The 13,643-nt window shown below is 46.4% G+C and overlaps 1 protein-coding gene across 1 annotated transcript in view; it reads right to left on the reverse strand.

The window, feature by feature from the left end:
* LOC108783703 overlaps positions 1 to 13,586 on the reverse strand; it is a gene marked incomplete at its 3' end in the record, with an annotated part of 149,993 nt that extends 136,407 nt beyond the window's left edge. The window contains exons 1-2 of the mRNA XM_018552332.1: positions 13,413 to 13,586; positions 8,202 to 8,498 (exon numbers count right to left, since the gene is read on the reverse strand). Coding sequence (XP_018407834.1) covers positions 8,202 to 8,323 — 122 coding nt within the window. The remainder of the gene's footprint in view (positions 1 to 8,201; positions 8,499 to 13,412) is intronic.
* Between the last annotated feature and the right edge of the window lie 57 nt (positions 13,587 to 13,643).

Genomic DNA, 13,643 nt, shown 5'->3' on the forward strand with positions numbered 1-13,643 from the left:
CTCACCTGTGCAGTCTCTGCAGGGAGCAGGCTGTGAGCAGGATCGATCCCTGGTTTATCTGTGAGTGATTAGAGAGGTCTGCAGCAGACCTCACTATCACCCCCAGATAACCAGGCATCGATCCTGCTCACATACATTCTTTCCTTCGCCGGAGCTCAGAACTGTCAGAGCTGCGGCCGAAGGAAGCCAGAGCTGACAGGAGCTGCTCTGCGGTCTGCATGCGACACAGATGCAGCCCGTGGAGCTTCTCCCGCAAGTCAGGTATGCGGTCTGCGACAGTGTGCCTGACATGTCAGCTGGCTGTGGGCCACATAGTACCGGCTCGCGGGCCGGAGTTGGCCCGCGAGTCGGTACTTTGTGACCCACATTTCCACCCGCCCTCACCTTATTTTTACTTGCAAAATGCGAGCAAGCGAGTGGAAACTTTGAGCCCTGCTGTATAGCATATATACCGTGTTTCCCCGAAAATAAGACACTGTCTTATATTTTTTTTGCCCCCATAAACCACACTAGGTCTTATTTTCAGGGGATGTCTTATTTTTTTTTTAATGTGCAATAAAATGTACAACAATCCAAAGTTATTTGGTATCACTCTGCCTATCACAGTAACTGGCGCCCTAGAGGAATATCGGCTAATGCAGCTCTGCTCCCTAAGCCGCCGCAAGGCTAATGCAGCTCTGCTCCCTTAGCCGCCGCAGCCTTGCTTTCTACAGCGCTGGCTTCCTTTGCCACCAGGGACAGTGGTACAGTACCATTACATTAAGCAGTGCCTTCAGGGGGACAGCAGTTGGTGAAGTATGGTACTGGAGTGCTCCCTGTCACTGCGCTGTCTGGAGAGAGTCCCCTGTCATCCCCTTAATACAGTATGTCCCTGCAGGCTGATACCATCTCTCCTGCAAGTTCCCCCTCACATGCTACCACCAAACTAGGTCTTATTTTCGGGGTAGGTCTTATATTACAGGAATCTTGAACAATAGTGCTAGGTCTTACTTTCGGGTAGGTCTTATTTTCGGGGAAACAGGGTAGCAGTTTACAAAAAAAACCTCCCTCTTGCCTCCTCCAAGCTAGTAGATAGACAGCTGCTAGAGACCGCTCTCTCTTGTGATCTTGTACTGGACAGGAAATTCAGGGAAGCTGAGTTGTGAGAGTAGGAGCTCTTTAGAAACATGATGACTATAAGTGTTTGGGTAAAAATATAAAGAAATACTTTGCTGGGCAATATATACATATCTCACCTATGCCACAGGAAGCTCTCCTTAATGTTCGACCAATAGGTATCACTACTTTACAATTTAAACTAATGCTGCAAATACTGTCTGCTGCCAAACGCACCATAGCTGGAGCCTGGCTGACGAAAACACTAAGTATAACAGAAATGAAAAATAAAGTGCACTGGGCGTTCTATAACGAAAAACTATCACCCCGCATTCTGGACTACATGCCCAAATTCGAAAAACAGTGGGAACCATGGGTCATACACTATCTACCCCCGTCGTTCGATCGACAACTTTTGTCGCTTTGATATAGGCCCCATCGAACCGACCCCAACCAACTGCGACAATTATGGTGAAACTTGCTGGTAGCGCTCACCCTAAACCCCCCTCCTTCTCCCTCCCTCCTCTCTACTGTTCTTACCCCCCATCCTGGAAATACTAATTCTATCTAAGGATCCAGGCGATTTCAATGACTTCTTACTTACCTGATAGATAATTCCTATTGTCTTATTTTCATGTTCGCCCCATTCACGGCCATTACCTAGAATGACCGACTCGAGATTGTACACATTTTTACGATACTCCGTATGTTTGTATGCCGTCACTATACATGTATGTAACCAAATATACACTGATGTGACAAAGTTTTATTGTGGAAAAAATTTTCTTTTGAAAACCAATAAAATCTTTTGAAAAGAAAAGTTTCACTACATCACTGTTCTGCCACAAGTATAAAACTACATGTCCGTCTAAAACTACCTTGTCTACAGGGTGACAACGCTGCTGTGAAATTTCACTGCAAAATGAACAGCGTTGTCACCCTGTTACAGGAAGTAGAAAATCAATAGATCTACTGGCAGGATCAACTAGTAATAAAACTATTAGAGTTATTCACTAGCATCGGCTGATCCTTCGGCTCGCTTCGGCCACCTGAGCCCTTCGGTTGAACCGAAGGGCTGCTGTAGGCGCTATTCACAATCACCCGTACAGCAGCCAAAAGGTAGCCGAGCAGCTCAGCCCAGCCAGCCGAACCCACATGCTTCGGCTCGGCTGAGCCGCAGTGACAGGCCGACTGATCTCCACACAAATGACAGCTGGGCGGAGCCAGGCATGATCTCACCGCTCGTTCCGCCCAGTTGTAATGACAGATCGGCGTCCCCAAATTACCTGGGGACGCTGATCTGTTATTAAACAATAACAACTGGGGGGAGCTCCGCCCAGTTGTTATGCATTGTCCGGGACCTGCTAGTAGACTCTGGCAGTTGCCGGCGAATAGGAAACAGTTGGGCGGAGCTCGTTCCACCCAATTGTTTTTATTTTGCCAGCATCTGTCAGATGCTTCATTATGCGGCGGGAGTCCGTCTTGTGCGGACGGGTCAGCGTGCGTTGTTTTTTTGTTTTGTTTTTTTCTTTACATTTTATCTTCCTATTTTTTTACATTTTTAAAATAATTTTTCAACCTTTTTTCCCCCATTCATTTAACTATTTTCCTATTCTGCTCGCTACCTCGGAGGTACCGAGCAGAATAGCCGAGCCGAATGCCGCTTGGTAGCATTCGGCTATTCACTAAATGCCATTCCGCCCAGGGGCGGACTGGGCCGGGTGGCAATTGCCCCCGGGCCTCTCTGGTGACTGTAAAAACGGCCCCCGCCGTCACAGCAGCAATCGCTTTGTTCATCTCTTCCCTGACGGCCGCTCCGCTCCTGCAGCAGCCTGGGAGGAGAAGAAGAAGCTCTTCGGCTGCCTTTGATCAGCCCGTGTAGTGTTCGGGCTCCTTGGCAGCTTCCTCCGCCAACTTCTTCTGCTATTGGTTGGAGGGAGACTGCACTCCTACTGCCTGTCTGCTGGGTCCTAAAGGGAGGACAGCAGGAAGTGGCTGGAACCACCTCCAAACGTGCAGGAAACCTTGCTGCTCCCCCCACCCACCCCCACCCGGAGAGGAAAAGAAGATGGCACAGCACCTGAAACAGGAAAGAAGAAGAACCACTGTAAGTCCCTCTTCTTTCTGTGTGACCTCTGCACTGCGTTACTGAGCGCTGCACTGCGTTACATGCTGACTGCTGCACTGCGTTACATGCTGACCGCTGGCCTCTGCACTGCATCACATACTGACCGATGTACTGCGTTACATGCTGACCGTTGCACTGCGTTACATGCTGACCGTTGCACTGCGTTAGATGCTGACTGCTGCACTGCGTTACATACTGACTGCTGATTGCTGCACTGCATTACATGCTGATCGCTGCACTCCGTTACATGCTGACCGCTGCACTGCCTTACATACTGACCGTTGCACTGCGTTACATGCTGATCGCTGCACTGTGTTACATGCTGACCGCTGCACTGCGTTACATGCTGACCGCTGTACTGCATTACATGCTGACCACTGCACTGCGTTATGCTTGCATGCTGGCCTCTGCACTGCGTTACATAGTGACCGCTGCACTGCGTTACATGCTGACCGTTGCACTGCGTTACATGCTGAATGCTGCACTGCGTTACATGCTGACTACTGCACTGGGTTAGATGCTGACTGCTGCACTGCATTACATACTGACCGCTGATTGCTACACTGCGTTACATGCTGATCGCTGCACTGTGTTACATGCTGACTACTGCACTGTGTTACATACTGAGCGCTGACCATGGCACTGCGTTACATGCTGACCTCTGCAGTGCTTTACATGCTGACCTCTGCACTGCGTTACATGCTGACCACTGCAGTGCGTTACTGACTGCTGCACTGCGTTACAAGCTGACCTCTGCACTTCGTTACATGCTAACCACTGCACTGCATTACTGACTGCTGCACTGTGTTACATACTGACTGCTGCACTGCGTTACATACTGACTGCTGCACTGCGTTACATGCTGACCTCTGCACTGCGTTACATGCGAACCTCTGCACTGTATTACATGCGGACTTCTGCACTGTGTTGCATGCTGACTTCTGCACTGCGTTACATAATGACCTCTGCACTGCATTACATGCTGACCTCTGCACTGTGTTACATGCTGACCTCTGCACTGCGTTACATGCTGACTTCTGCACTGCGTTACATGCTGACTTCTGCACTGCGTTACATGATGACCTCTGCACTGCATTACATGCTGACCTCTGCACTGCATTACATGCTGACCTCTGCACTGCATTACATACTGACTGCTGCACTGCATTACATGCTGACCTCTGCACTGCGTTACATGTTGACAGCTGCACTGCATTACATAATGGCCGCTGACCACTGCACTGCGTTACATGCTGACTGCTCCACTTCGTAACATGCTGACCTCTGCACTGTGTTACATACTGACCTATGCACTACGTAACATACTGACTGCTGCACTGCGTTACATACTGACCGCTGCACTGCGTTACATGCTGACCGTTGCACTGCGTTACATGTTGATTGCTGCACTGCGTTACATGCTGACCGTTGCACTGCGTTAGATGCTGACTGCTGCACTGCGTTAGATGCTGACTGCTGCACTGCGTTACATGCGAACCTCTGCACTGTGTTACATGCTGACTTCTGCACTGCGTTACATGCTGACTTCTGCACTGCGTTACATGATGACCTCTGCACTGCATTACATGCTGACCTCTGCACTGCATTACATGCTGACCTCTGCACTGCATTACATACTGACTGCTGCACTGCATTACATGCTGACCTCTGCACTGCGTTACATGTTGACAGCTGCACTGCATTACATAATGGCCGCTGACCACTGCACTGCGTTACATGCTGACTGCTCCACTTCGTAACATGCTGACCTCTGCACTGTGTTACATACTGACCTATGCACTACGTAACATACTGACTGCTGCACTGCGTTACATACTGACCGCTGCACTGCGTTACATGCTGACCGTTGCACTGCGTTACATGTTGATTGCTGCACTGCGTTACATGCTGACCGTTGCACTGCGTTAGATGCTGACTGCTGCACTGCGTTAGATGCTGACTGCTGCACTGCGTTACATGCGAACCTCTGCACTGTGTTACATGCTGACTTCTGCACTGCGTTACATGCTGACTTCTGCACTGCGTTACATGATGACCTCTGCACTGCATTACATGCTGACCTCTGCACTGTGTTACATGCTGACCTCTGCACTGCATTACATACTGACTGCTGCACTGCGTTACATGCTGACCTCTGCACTGCGGTACATGTTGACAACTGCACTGCATTACATAATGGCCGCTGACCACGGCACTGCGTTACATGCTGACTGCTCCACTTCGTAACATGCTGACCTCTGCACTGTGTTACATACTGACCTATGCACTACGTAACATGCTGACCTCTGCACTGCGTTACATACTGACCTCTGCACTACGTAACATGCTGACCTCTGCACTGCGTTACATACTGACCTCTGCACTACATATCATGCTGACCTCTACATTACACTGCTGACCTCTGTACTGTGTGTTATTACTGACCTTTGTATGCTCACACCGCTGACCTCTGCACTCTATGTTATAAACTCTTCACAGAAAAAGCAGAAGGGGAGCGGAGCAAGTTTGGGCACACATGCTGGTGACAGTCCTCGCTAGTGTTATTACACATGATTTCTGACACCTACAAAGATCTTCAGACCATTATTGGTGAGAATGCCCTGATACTTGAAACCGATACCGGCGCTTAGATCCCACGTTTGCTGGGGACCACGCAGCAGCCTTCTGGGGAACCACACGGTGCCTGCTCACATCTCCCCCTGCTAAGACCCTCCCCACCCCTTCTGAGAACTCTTCCACACCCCCCCTGAGACCCTCTGACCAAGACATCAGGCTGACACCCCAGAGCAGAGCAGCAAAGAGTATGTGGCATTTTAATATACTATTATTCTGCATTGCTGTATAATGTATTGCTGGGATTTGTAGTCCTCTATAGCTGATGGTATTATTCTTGATTGCTGTATAATGTATGAAGTGCATGAAGAAAGGGGGTCATGAAAACATCTGATTCGGATGACGCGGCCCCACCGTAATTGACGTGCTCGAGAAAATGTATGGGGTTGAGAAAAATTATGGAACACTGACCTTGACACTGTCCAGCGCCTCCCACAGCTCACAGTCCAAAAGTCCAGCGGCCTACAGTGGGCGAGAGTGCCTAAGTAGCGGACATGGAGCGGAGTAAGGCCAGAGCCATGTAGGGAGCCCAGTGGGAGGAGAGCACCATTCCCCAGCCTGTCACCCCTTTCATGGACTGACTAGTGATTCCTCACATCACCCGACCGTTCACACTACCATAACATGGATGTCAAAAGTGGCAAGTGGGGGCGGGGAAGAGGCAGAGCGGGAGGGGGGCCAAGTCGCTGCACCATGGGCCTCCGGGTTGTACTTGCCCCCTGGGCTAAAAGTTGCCAGTCAGCCCCTGATTCGGCCCCTATATGAATAGTGGCGAACGGCAGTGAGTGAGCTGCCGGCGCTTTGGCTCAGCAGATCCAGATGTTGGATCAGCTGAGTGGAACTCCTTCTGCACTGTGGCTCAGACGAACATGCAGGCTCAGACGAACATGGTGAAGGTAGCCGATGCACGGCTGATTTTAGCAGATGTGCGGCTGAAATCAGCCGTACAAGGCTGAAGTGAAGTGAACAGCGTTCGGCTCACTTCACTTTGGCTCGGTTATTCCTTCTGCAGCTAAATTAATAACCCCTTATGTTACAAGGAGGACCCAAAAACGCAAAAATTCCTTTTGTAACGCCAATGACAGACTGAAGCATATGTCCTTTTTTTATTTCTTCCCACGGTTACACTTATATGTTCATACACTGGTACACAGGTGAAATATGTTTGGCAATAATCAGCAATGCATTGTCAGCCACTGACACTACCATGGGCTAACTGGCAGATGTAGCTACATTGCTGCTTCTTGTGATAGGAAGATGCCTCTGGAAAGACAGGAGAGTTGGTTAGGATCCTGATTGTGTCATTTATACCCTCATGTCATATCACTTACACACTTTTGTTTTGTCCTTTGGGAAGACAAACTGTGTCATGACATACTGCAGCTCATTTATCATTCATTGCATGAGAACACAGGAGGAGCACAATTTTTTAACATTTTTGATATAATTTTTCTTTTTTTTTTGTTAGATAAATGAAGCTAAGATTTGGGGTTAGTATATCAGAACATTTGAGGTCACTTTGTGATGCCTTTGCATTATGTTTACCACACATTTGCTTTAAAATAGAACTGCAGTCAAGAAATTTTTTTAGTTTTAGGTAGAGTAAAGCGGGCCATACACTATGTGAATTCGGTCCATTTCTTTATGAACCAGTGTCAGCACCCATCCCGTCGGCATTCCTCGATCAAACGATCGAAAGAGCTGGTTGGAAAATATTCGGCCATCTCTCTCCAATTGTGGAGATTTCACTTCCTGCCCAATAGCCACAACAGAAAGTGAGAGGAAATCCCTCCAAGGTAAGGGAAATCCATGGTGGTCAACAGAGTCAGCAGAACTAATGTCCCCATTGGAAGATTTCCCACCTATTCCTGTTCTGATGACAACCCAAAATTTGGGCTTTTCTTTCACTGATAACAATCGCCATGGTGACTCTCCCTAACGAGGACCCAGACAGCAATAAACACCTGACCGATGTTCTAATCGCTCTCCACCCTATCCAAGATTAAGGAAAAAGTTTTGGCTTCAATTGTATGGAGGAATAAAAGCACAAACTGATCTCAAACCAACCATACTACCCTAGCAACTACAGCCAAAGGTTTTTGGTTTTTATTTTTTCAAATTGAGTAGGGAATGGTTTAAAACCCTCATTGGATATTTTTTGCAATGTGTGTCCCACTGGGGACATTTCCCTTCACTTCCTGTTACGAAGAGGAGGGTTTTCCCATCATTTTCTGTCCCTGTGACAATGGTCACCACAACAAAGTGAGAGGAAGAGTCTTCTCAGGGGGACAAAGACCACAATAGAACCTAAGCCAAGTCCATAAAGAGCATATATATTGTATACCTTGATTGAGTGATAGTACAACAGTAGCTCCCGCTTCTCCGTCCCGTGCTGCGTCCAGGTCGGATATCCTCTCGTGATTTCCTCAGGCTGAAATATTCCGTTAACTTTCCAAATGAAGACATGCTGCCACTCTAGAAGCTCATCTGCCAATGAGCTGACCCTCTGCCCACAAAGCCCGGGCAGGTTGGATGATGACCCTGGAAGCATCCCCTGAGGCAGCCCAGCGGAGCTGCCCTTCAACAACCGAAGCTTCCAGCCCAGACGGAGGACAAGTCAGGACAGTAAAAACCGACGACGCTATGGACTGCACGTTAAAGAGAACAACCAAAGACACAGCAAATTCCAACATGTAATTAACATAAAACTCCAGCCAAAAACCCCATGTAGTGGTTGGAGAGTTAGAGACTCTCAGTATTTTATTTTTTTCAGCCCCGTGGCCTCTTTGCAGAAATTTCTACTCACTTCCTGTGTGGTCAGAACACAAAGAGAGATGTTTGATATGTATAAGTATTTATGCAGTCTGGCGCACCTGAGAAGAGCATGCAACAAGATTATAATCAAAACCTCATGATGTCACCTCACCAGTCATCATGGGAAACAAGTCTTCAACCTTCTTTTAATAGGTGAAAAAAAGACGTATTGTATTCATCATATTGGCAATATGAATTAATGTGCTAAAGCCCGCCGACCGTGTACTCCCCTTTAAAGGAGAACAGAAGCCAAAATGTTTTTTTCTAGTTTTGGATAGAGTAAGGGAGAGTTATAACCCGGTAAGCTTTTTTTTTCCTGCCATCTGTGTCCCATTGAGGAGATTTCCCTTCACTTCCTGTCCGATAGCCACAAAAGGAAGTAAGAAGGGATCCCTCTAAAAAAAAGGAAATCCCTGGTGGCCATCAGGGTCACCAGAACTTTTGTCCCCACTGGAAAATTTCCCATCTATTCCTATTTCGATGATGACCCAAAATTTGGGATTTTCTTTTTCACTTTCAGTGATAACAGTCAACAGGACAAATAGAGAGGGTGTATCCCCCTAACAGGAAAGCAAAAATGAAAGTGATGTATATTACATCACTTCCGCATTCAGCTGTTATTCCCAGCTACAGAAGGCGGGGATAAGCTGGTGAAGCAGTTCTCTGCTTCATCAGCTTCTCGGGGGGGTCCCTAGGAGACATTAGGGGTCTTGGAGACCCCCTGATGTCTCCATAAAGGTGACTTTCATGTAAATTGCCTATCACATAGGGGGATTCTTATTCCCCTATGTGATAGCAATAAATTTAAGTGTAAAAAGTAATAAAAAAATGAAAGAAGCATAAAAAAACTGTAAGTGTTTAAGTCCCCCCGGCCCCCACATACACACACGAACATGCGTCGGGTGCGCTATACGTGCGTGCAATAATTTTTGGGCCATTAATCACTGAAACCACTAAACTGATGAGCAGTAAAAGCGTTTAAAGCGTCTTCTTTTTTTGCGATTTTGCGCGCATGTGCAATTTTAAGGCTTGACGTGTTTGGTGTCTATTTACCCAACGTAAAGTGGTTTTATATTTTACAAAAGAATTGGGGTGGTAATAAATATTTTTCAAAATTTAAGGTACTTATTTTGTTATATAGTAAAAAATAAAAACCCCAGTGGTTATTAAATACCACCAAAACAAAGCTCTATGTGTCCCAAAAAAATGGTATAAAATTGATTACAGTACAGCGTTGCATGACGGAATAAATGTCAGTCAAAGTACCGCAGCGCTGAATACTGAAAAATGGCCTGGACAGGAAGGGGGTTTAACACCTTGGGCTTTAAGTGGTTAAAACATCTGGCCACAAAGTTAATGCAAAACTACTTCCCCCATCATTTACAAATCAAGGAAGGTGCCGTTTTAGCCTCTGTTTGGTTTTCAGTTGCCATGGTGCTGCACATGTGATCAGCTATGACACCGGCCATTTGAGGGCTTGAAAGTTTGGTTGAGAGCTGAAATTGGCACAATGGCAACCTTGACAGTTGTCGTGCCTTAAAAATAACTGTTTTGGGAAACCGATTAATTGGAGGGTCAAGTTCTAAATTAAAAAAATACACAAGATAAAACCCATACAGCATCCCGGCCCACTTGCCTCTCCATGATCCTGTCAGGGGCCCTTCCACGACGTTCTAAATATGTTACATTATCCTACTTTACAAACACAAGAAAAACATATTTAATGTCCTTTAAACAGAATCCCTTTCCTTAGTGATAAGTGTCTGTGAGGCTAGTAGGTGATAAGGATCAGTGCAGCCTGATTAGAACTGTTGCTATGTGAACACTCCATGGGTTTGAGGGCTTTTTTAACACAGGCTTCTCCTTTCATATTAAATCTACACGTCCTGCTTTTTAGACTGTGTTTGTGTTTCAGCAAATCAGATCCTGTTGTTTCATGCAATTGTGGCTGTTTTATTGCATATGTTTTAATGCAATCTTAACAGCCTGCATGCCCTCATTTTGTGAATTGCAGAGGGTGGTGATGAATAGAAATGAATAATAGTACAATAATTGATACGTATCTTACGGAAAAGCATGGCACATGTAACATATTAGACAGGAAAATATGAGAGGTGCTGCATATATTTAGAATATGAGACACATGTGAAAATGTTATGGTTCGAAGAGTAAAACTTTACCTATATGGTGACTCTACCTATATAGGGAGACTAACCATGGATCGGAACACTTCTTCCATCAACCCCAAACACCCTTTTCTACATGTCACACCTGTTGCTGGTAGCAAATTGCTCACTAAAGAGAACACGTTCCTGCTTCTATGGCATCATTCCCTCGCTGGCAGAATCTCCAAAATGGTCTCTTAGCCACAGGATTAGCCCATAAGGCGCTACTTCCCACTAACCCTAAAATACTGACCACCAATCAATGGCTTCTACACCAATTCCAGGACAAAAGGCCCAGGGTAACTCCGTGAGGGTACAGTGCATGACAAGCAGATACCCAAAAAGCAGCTGATACGTTTTTACAAACATATCAAGATACCAACATTGGACCTTCCATAATGATCTATTTCATTTTTTCCTATTTTAAATCAATGTTACTGTATTTTAGTAACAATAAATGTACTAACACTGAAACTGAATCTGTGCTTTGTTCATGCACAGCAAACAGTAGATTCACATTAATGAGGAGCTACACAGAATACTTACCTTCCTTGTGTTTCACCGCCTCTCTGCTCTCTGGGACAAACCTGTCCAAGAATGCAGAATTTGATACCCATATGTATTACAATTTCCTGGTAAACTAACCTGTAACATTCCCAGTCAGATTATGAGGTCAGGAGTGGCAAGGCATAAAGGTCTGCACCAGTGCGTCCTACATTTTTCTCTACATACATAGGTAGTATCAGGCCACAGAGCTTGCAAATTCACTGACATCGCATCACAGAGCTCCCATATACACAGACATCTCACCACAGAGCTCCCATATACACAGACATCAGACCACAGAACACCCACACACTCACAGACATCAGGACACATCTTCCTCACTCACAGACATCAGGACACATCTTCCTCACTCACAGACATCAGGACAGATGGCTTTCACACTCACAGACATCAGGACAGATGGCTTTCACACTCACAGACATCAGAACACGTCTTCCGCACCCACAGGCATCAGGACACGTCTTCCGCACTCACAGACATCAGGACAAGTTTTCCACACTCACAGACATCAGGACACATGTTCCACACTCACAGACATCAGGACAGATGGCTTTCACACTCACAGACATCAGGACAGATGGCTTTCACACTCACAGACATCAGGACACGTCTTCCGCACCCACAGGCATCAGGACACGTCTTCCGCACTCACAGACATCAGGACACGTCTTCCACACTCACAGACATCAGGACATGTTTTCCACACTCACAGACATCAGGACATGTTTTTCACACTCACAGACATCAGGACACATGTTCCACACTCACAGACATCAGGACACGTCTTCCACACTCACAGACATCAGGACATGTCTTCCACACTCACAGACATCAGGACATGTCTTCCACACCCACAGGCATCAGGACACATCTTCCACACTCACAGACATCAGGACACATGTCTTTCACACTCACAGGCATCAGGACACGTCTTCCGCACCCACAGGCATCAGGACATGTATTCCACTCTCACAGACATTAGGACAGGTATCTTCCACACTCACGGACACCAGGACACATGTCTTTCACACTCACAGACATCAGGACACATGTCTTCCACACTCACAGACATCAGGACAAAACTCTTTTACACTCAGCAATATCAGGGTACGAAGTTCTCACACATATTCTGCATTGAGAATGAATGGTAACTTTCTTCATAAAAAGCTATTACGATAGACAACCAATATACAAAATCATAAAAGCGCCAATGTATATAAAACATCCATAAGTAGATATTTACCTGCTGGGACAAAAACTGCCCACTCACGAATCATAAACCTCCATTATACATCCATAAACACTTTTTCCCCGGTCATACAGAGCAGACATGAAGTCACACAGACATACACAGAATTTTAACTGCTGACTGATCCTGCCACCATCACTCAGCTGGCGTAAAGAACATAATTGCTCCTGGAAACGTCTGCAATCTTGCACGGAGACACTGAAGATCACTTCCACTGAGATTGGCTGGATTTTGGGGGAGAGATATTTAATTGAGATTAATAGAGACATTTTTACTGTTCATGTGAACCTCAGTTGGATGAGTAATCAACTCAAGCAGGGGGGCAAGATGCAGAGGTTGGCTGTGTTACGGTTATCTGTAACGTCGCTATCTGTAATGTAGCATGAGAGAGGAAAGCTGGGGCAATAGCGCAGATGATCTGCATGAAATAACGCTCCAGCAGCCGTTGCACCTTTTTTTTTCAGCAGCAAAAGAGTTAATACAATGATGGTTAGACCGTAGCACAAGCCACTCTACTGGCATCCCCAAAATTCAAGTTAAAAAAGGCAACAAGAGTGTATGTACTCATACCTGTGCAAATCAGTTGAGAGCTGTACCTGTGACTCCATGACATCAGCTCCACCTGGGCAAAAATGAGCCCGGGTCTGCAGAGACACCCCAACCCCCCCCCCCCCCATATTCCCCCTCCCTCCTCCACACATGAACAAAACAACAACCATTGCATTTTCCTTTTATCCATTTCCTAATGTTCAAAGGATACAAGAGAAGCACCAGCATCGCTCCTGCAGTCTGGTCCTAGCAGCTGTCTCCTCTCCGTCCCTCTCGCTCAGTCTGATTCTTTCAGGAATGTTTCATGAGAGAGGAGCATCTAGATCACCTCCCTGTCATTCAGCGCCAGCGAGGTTACCCCCTTCTTTTATAGACAATCTTCGCCTTTTCGCTTGTCTCTCCCTCTCCATCCTTGCCCCTCCTTCATTTTCAAATCCTTTCT

This window comes from Nanorana parkeri, unplaced genomic scaffold, assembly GCF_000935625.1.
Source record: "Nanorana parkeri isolate BGI_ZX_2015 unplaced genomic scaffold, ASM93562v1 scaffold85, whole genome shotgun sequence".
NCBI lineage: Eukaryota > Metazoa > Chordata > Amphibia > Anura > Dicroglossidae > Nanorana > Nanorana parkeri.